Below are 7,295 nucleotides of genomic sequence, written 5' to 3'. Positions count from 1 at the left end.
TAGCCACGGTCCCTGCACTTGTGCTGAAATATCTTTCAAATCTTCCCACAGCTGCACTCTTTTACTATCTTCATTAAAACCATACACAATCGTAAGACTAAACCTGTCCTTGCTTTGATTAGAATGAGCAATACAACGGATCATTTGAGCAGAACATATTATGATAACTAAGTCAAATAAACTTGGCTGCCATGCTACTACTATTCTCCCTTTGTCTAGCCAAGGATTATTATTCGTAAAACACCAATTCTGAAATAAACTAGAGTATAAAGAACCCATGTTTTTATTCTTTATTTTCGTTTCGAGGAGACTAACTAGCCCAACTTTTTTAGAGAAAATCAAATGCTTGATTTCTTGATGCTTTTGTTGGCTATTAATCCCTCTAACGTTACACAAAAGGATCCTATCCATTGGAAGTAGAGGGATCTCCCCCCTCTCTAGTACAACTGTTAAGAACCTCTTTCTCCTGGTTTTCCAACACATCAAACCGATTGGCCACTTCTGTAGCAGCAGGCACATCATCAATTATAACTTTTTTCCTCTTTTCAACTTTTTGAAAGCCTTCCTCATCCACTGTAGATGCCATCTTCTCCACCTCATTCACATGTTCCTTGGGAATCCATTGTTGTTTCACTGTGTCCTTCCCTTCCATTTTCTTCCTACAATTTTTGGTCTCATGTCCCAAACCCGAACAATTGTAACAAACTAACGGCAACCATTCATACTTCACCTCTAACTCAATATCATGATCAAATTCATCTGTAAATGAAACCGTAACAGGGAATTTTTGAGCAAGACTAACCTCAATTAGAACTCTAGGATACATTAGCCTGTCCCGATGCTTTATGTAATGTCCAAAATTTCCTAATAAGGTTTAGGACCTTGATTAGGAGGCCGGGAGGGCCATAATTGATTTAATATAGTATTTAATGATTATATGCATGTTTACGTAAGTTATATCATTATATGATGGTGAATGCATGCATATGGGCTCATACGTTAACTATGAGGGTATTTTGGTAATTTGGCCACTGTGGGCGTAATTGTATATTTTGGGTGCGTGATTGTGATTAATTAATATAGCCACATTATAAGGTGGATTGGTTCGAGCTATCGACATGAGACGATCATGAGATGTGAGTGTTCGGTCTAGTCATAACGGGTTTAAGTTCGGGGCTCGAGGTGAGTCTCGGGGTGATATTAATGGTTAGAGCATTACTGGGAATTAAAGGGTAATGGGATGGGATATGATTTATTAGTATTTGACAATATTGAGAATAGCGGGAATTGGAGAGCGTTAATTATAATTAACGAGATAGGCGGGAAATGACGATTTTACCCTTGGAAGTCTTTAAAGGGGTTTATTTGGGTTAGGGGTATTATGGTATTTTGACCCTAAGGATATATATGACATGAAGGCTGTAGAAAATACAGAGTTAAAACAGAGCCATCCTCATCCTCTCTTCCTCTCTCTCCCGTACAAAACTCTCCTCCATCTCTCTTCCAAATTTTGAGAGCCACTTTGGGGTTTTGAGCTAGGAAATCAAAGGTGGCAGCTAGGGGACTTGTTTCAACCATTAAAGGGGATTCAAAACCGGTTTCAAGGTGAGTTTTAGACTTTGGTTTCAGGTGTTTCTCTGTTTTCGTTTTAGTTTTCAGCTCATGATTTTGATGTAGAAAGTGGGAATCAAATGGAGTTTTTGTGTTGGTTTGATTGGGATTTGATGAGGGTGAGCTATGGGTGTTATTTGGGGGTTTAATTGTATGTTTGGAGGAGGTTTGGAGTTGATTTGAGAGGCTGGTTTGAGAGGGAAAACGCAGGGTTAAATTTCTGGTGCGTGTGGGCGTATTGCTGGTCTGGGCTGGGCGCTGCGGCGCAGCAGGGGTGCGCCGCGGCCCTTGGCGTTTGGCAGAGGGGAGCCCTCTCTGTTTGAGGGCGCACCGCGGCGCAGCAGGGGAGATTCGCGGCCCTTAAGGCCATTTTGACCAAAAGCATGCTTTTAGCTTGGGGATTCAAGCCTTAGGCCTCGGTGTTGAACCTAGTACCCGGTTAAGTGGGGATTGATGTTCCGAAGGCTAGATATTGACTTGGGAATTTATGTTGATCATTTTTATTAATGATACCTTATATTTGGTTATGACTAGGTGACCGCTAAAGGACTAAAAGTTGATCGTTCTCAAGGGTCGTTCTTTTAATCGTTCTAGCTCGACTTTGAGGTAAGAAAACTGCACTCTGTGTATATGTGACATGCATGGCTATTATGACGCATGTTGGTTGATTACTGAGTATGACATGCGTGGTTGTTATTGATGCATGTCGGTTGATTATTATGTATGACATGCATGGCTATTCTTGATGCATGTTGGCTGACTATTAAACGTGACATGCATGGCCGTTATTGGTGCATGTTGGATTGTTGAATATATTGCATATGATGCATAAGAAACATGTGATTAGGACATGCTTTGTATACTGGGTGTGATATCGTTCAGAGCTTGAGCCTCTGTGTTAATGCATAGTCCTAATTGTACTAATATCTGTTAAGTAAGCATGCTGAATACCTTGTTTATGGATATTGGACATGTGATATATGTTTGGTGGCATGGCTTACCTGTGTATGGCGCTGACTTATTAGTCAGAATCGACAATGGTGTCAGACCCGTCTGTGAAGCTGTGACTTATTAGTTAAGTTCACCACGGGCTGAACACTGGTCATGTTTTACCGACCTAAGGGTCAGAGGTGGCAGTGCGTTGTGAACGCCGGGACAAATAAAGATTAGATCTAATCGAGGTCGGCATTGAATGACTCATATGGGGTATTAATGCTGGACCGAACGGAAGGTCAATGAGAACTATAAGCGCTTGCCTGGTCTAAGACCAGATGATTTCAGCCAAGGTATATGACCCCGGTGACCGTTTGTCACATGGCTAAGGGACGTTGTCCATAGTTTCGACTCTAGAGTCGTGAGGAAGGTTATGTTGGTGACTAATCACCTTGCACCTGTCCTAATCAAACTTAAGAAAGAATCACTTATCGGTTAAGCCCTGGTGACCCTATCGTCACATGGCTAGAGGGAGCGATGCTTATTATTGTGACTTTTGGCTATTGTCACCTATTTGCTTGGACTGATAGTCCCGAATGGTTATTATGATCATTGATGATATTATATCATGCTCTATTGTGTTTTCTTGCTGGGCTTTGGCTCACGGGTGCTACGTGGTGTAGGTAAAGGCAAGAGGAAGCTGGACCATCCTTGAGTTGGAGAGCTTAGGTGATGATGTGTACATATGCAGCTGCTCGTCCGCCACGGCCGAGGTTTAAAGTGGAACTAGGGTTGAACCTTGTTTTGCCGCTTAGAACGGCTTGTTGTAAATATTTTCTGTAATAGACTCTGAATCTTTATTTTCGGGATCCCAATGTATATGTTAAACGTTCTAGTAAAACGTTACATCTTAACCAAAATGTTTAATCCCTAAACCGCTAATCATACTTAGTTACACGTTTTGGCCAAATGACTCGGTTAGCGAGTTTAACACTGTTTACAAGGCACATCGTAACGGTCCCTGGAGTTGGGGCGTTACACTTTGTGACATTGTCGACTTGCAAAGGTGTGCCAATTTGCCCAACAATCTTGAACAAGGATTTCTCCCCCCAATACTTGATATCCAATCCCTTTAATTGTATCCAAGTTGGAACACTAGTAATGTCATCTTTAGTGAAATCGTCAATTGGATTCCATGGCTTCATGACCACAGGTTTCCGATCGAAAAACACATATCCACCTTGTAGAACTTTGTCTCGTTGTTCCATGTTCTGAAATCGTATAATGAAAACTCCACGAGCAATCATTCCCACTTTAACTACAGCTTCTTTCTAGATCCTTCTTGCAAAGCCATCAAGAACATGAAGAGGCAGATTGACTCCCATAACAAAGCAAACAATAGAAGGTTGCCAATAGCTCACTTCCTCCGCGATGTCATTAAAATCAATCTTCACTTTAGATCTAGGGCTCTGTTCTTGTTTCCCCTCTGTTTCATTCTTCTCTTTAATCGACCCAGCAAACCGAGAATCCAAGTTCTGAACGATGTTAGATCGAAGGACTGGAGGAGAAGTCTTCGCCCCCGTGCTCACATCTTGGGCCACACGATTCGATAGAGATAACCAGTCCGAAAAGTCCTAGCGTATCTTACTGCGTCTTCTGAAAATCTCCTCCGTTTCTTCAGGGGAAAAGATTTTCTCAACCCACTGCTTCTCGGCATCAGCTTCCTCATCAATTTCCAGCTCTTTCACACCCAGTACCGCATCCATAGAGCGTGTCTTGATGATCCTATCAGAAGATGAAGGACCATTTTTCTTAGATTTCGCTTTCGATTTAGCTTTTCCGGCTGCCTTCGCTCCTTTCGCCATGGCTCCGGTGAAACACCGAAGGAGAGAGAGAGAAGGAAAAGCTTTTTTAATAAAGAAGAAAAACGTTGCCAAATACAATATTGAAAAAATTGGATCCCTATATAAGCCATTTTCCCATAAAATCCACACGATACTCCTCCTGGTCTTCTCGAAGTTGCCATGGATGTCTCTGCAGAAACCTCATTTACTTGAACTTCTTGAGCTTCTCAATGCGAGTATTGAGTATATGCGCATTCAACGAGAATTAAAGGAAGGAGGTGCTTTGGGGCTAAAGAAAGGGAAGGAAAGGTACAACGACATTAATGACTACATCTCAACTTTTGAGCATCTTCGGTTCGAAGAAGTTAAAGTACATATTTCTCATAAAGATGACGATGAAGGTACCTTTTCCTTCTTTATCATCAATTCCCCTCTTTTCTCAATTTCATCAAATAGTTATTAGGCAGCATAAAAGATAGGCTTTTCTTTAATATTTATTCAATTTAGTTGAAATTTGTCACTGTCTGCTTTCCCTATATCACTCTTTATTAAATTTGTATAATGCATTGGCATTGTGCCATTGCAGTGAGAGGAATGGGAGACCGGAATGGTTGTGAATTGCAATGAGGTTGGTAGGTTTCACTTGGCAAATTTTAATTATGTCAATAACGAAGAATTTATTTTACAAAATGATTTACTGCTTCTTCCTCAAGTCAAGGTGATAGTTTGCATCTAATCTAAATTCAGTGTCTCTTTTTTGCATTTGTCCTATAATAAGGAATATATATTCTCAGTTAGACAATAACTTATTAAGATGTTAGTGCCTTCTAATTAGATATTAGTAATAGTAATTACTCTTTCTATATCAGGTTTTGTCTTTCTCAAATCCATCTTCTTTTTATACAAGTTATTTTCTATATTCAAACAACATTTTATAAGACTGATATGTTCTATATTTAAACAACATCTTAGTAAGGGCAAAGAAGTTTGACTTTAGGCACTGCAATTTTGTTTTTAAAATCATTTTGAGTATATTATATTACCCATGAAGTCATGATTTTGCGTGTAAAGATCTAAGAAAGTGAACAGATAGTTGGACTATAAAGAACCGTAAGCACCAAACCAAAAACAATGTGGAAAATAATATTTTCATTATAAACATGTCCCAAAAAATCACATTAAAAAGAAAAGTTGTGTGCGCACATTAAACCAGTGATACGTGTTCTTAAACATTTAAAGTAAACATAAATAGCTTAAACATAACTGATAAAACAGTGTTAGCCCCAAAAGACATTTTCCCAAAATATTCCCCAAAGGTCGGGCCACATGTACACTCCCTCCAGCGCTCACTGCTCTGTTTTGCTCTTGCACTTACCTACATCATGAAACAACTAGGTAAGCAAAAACGCTTAGTAAGTTCAACCTTACAGCATGAATTCATAAAAACAGGCAGGGGTCAATGACCAAGTCATTGACCAGAAATCAAACCATTTACAGAATTAGTGTACTGGATAAATTCGGACCCTAAACAGGCAATTCAAGAATGTCTAAGCGTCCTGGCGAACTTATGGTTATACCCGATAACCAGAAATAATCAAATCAATCTTGCACGCAGAAAATCCCAAAGCAAGCAAATATATGAAAGAACAGTATAAAAAAAAAAAAAAACTCTTAGAAGCCAACTTGGGAGTTGCCAATAAAGTCAGGGTGTTTGGGTGCCCTCTTAAAACAAACAATAGTGAACCCCCACCTCTCAACACTATTAACTCTGCCCCAAATCTCCAACCAGGGTAACCTTCGTGTTACTTAGGGCATAAGTACTATCAAGAGTGTAACTAGGGTTACACCAGCTCATAGAGATTTCTAGGTTTTACCAGTATGCTTAATCCATAGCCAGATCTCACGGACTTGAACCGGACTGGAGGTCACGGACTACAAGCGGACAAAGGGTCACAGACTTGAATCGAACCTAATAGTAATTGTCACAGACTTGAACCGGACTGATAATAATTGTCACAGACTTGAACATAGGCGGGGCACCTACCGCACCACCCCAAAAAATATCTAAGCATCCCCCTAGTCATTGTCTCTAATTGAGCCCCTTCCCATAACTAGTGTAATATCATATTTCTAGCAATCAATATACTAGTATGTTTCATGTTGTAGCCAGAGAAGTCAAAGGTTGACTTACTTGGATTATTCGCTCCGAGTTTAAATCCTGAAACCATAGTTACATGCTCCTTTTACCCAATACTATAATTCCTACAGTATACTCGGATTAATTATGACAATTAAGTTATTAATAAACTATCGAGCCTTTTATTCATTACTGTAACGTCTCAAATTACCTAATAAGACTTAGGGCCTTGATAAGGGGGTCAGGATGACAAATTATGGAAATTATGTGTTTATGTGATATATATGTGTATCATTATATGATTATGTGAGTTGTATTATAATATGACTTGATATGCATGCTTAGGTGTACTAAATATGCACGCGGGCCCATTTCTGATTAAAATGAAAATTTTCATAATTTGGCTCGTTATAGGTATACTTGGCATAAATGTGATATATGTGTGAGACCACATCATTATGTGGATTAATTTGGGTTACTCGGCAAGAGGCGATCCTAGGAAGCAAGCTAGTGGGAAAGTCACAACGAGACCAATACTTGACTCGGGGTGAGTCAATGAGTATTTTGGGTATTTAGTACATTACCGGGATATTGGGTAATGAGAATGAATATTTGATGATATATTTGGAGTTAATGAGTCAGGAGGAAATTCTAGAGATTTTGACCATTTTGCCATCGGGGACATTTTTGGGTACCCTGAGCCTTGGGATTTGCTTAAGGTTATTTGAACTCGAAGTAACCTCTCATAACTATAACTATATAACTCAGAA

The 7,295-nt window shown here is 39.6% G+C and overlaps 1 protein-coding gene across 1 annotated transcript; it reads right to left on the bottom strand.

The window, feature by feature from the left end:
• Nucleotides 1–403: 403 nt before the first annotated feature.
• On the bottom strand, nucleotides 404–3,812 carry LOC133795319 (uncharacterized). The gene is made up of 2 exons (XM_062232773.1): nucleotides 3,584–3,812; nucleotides 404–759 (listed from the first exon to the last, which is right to left on the bottom strand). Exons 1-2 carry the CDS (start codon nucleotides 3,810–3,812, stop codon nucleotides 404–406), a joined length of 585 nt encoding a protein of 194 aa, XP_062088757.1.
• Nucleotides 3,813–7,295: the final 3,483 nt, after the last annotated feature.

This window comes from Humulus lupulus, chromosome 8 (genome assembly GCF_963169125.1).
Source record: "Humulus lupulus chromosome 8, drHumLupu1.1, whole genome shotgun sequence".
In the NCBI taxonomy this organism is placed as follows: domain Eukaryota; kingdom Viridiplantae; phylum Streptophyta; class Magnoliopsida; order Rosales; family Cannabaceae; genus Humulus; species Humulus lupulus.
Note: the sequence above shows the minus strand (reverse complement) of the source record. Positions and strands in the feature narration are given on the sequence as shown.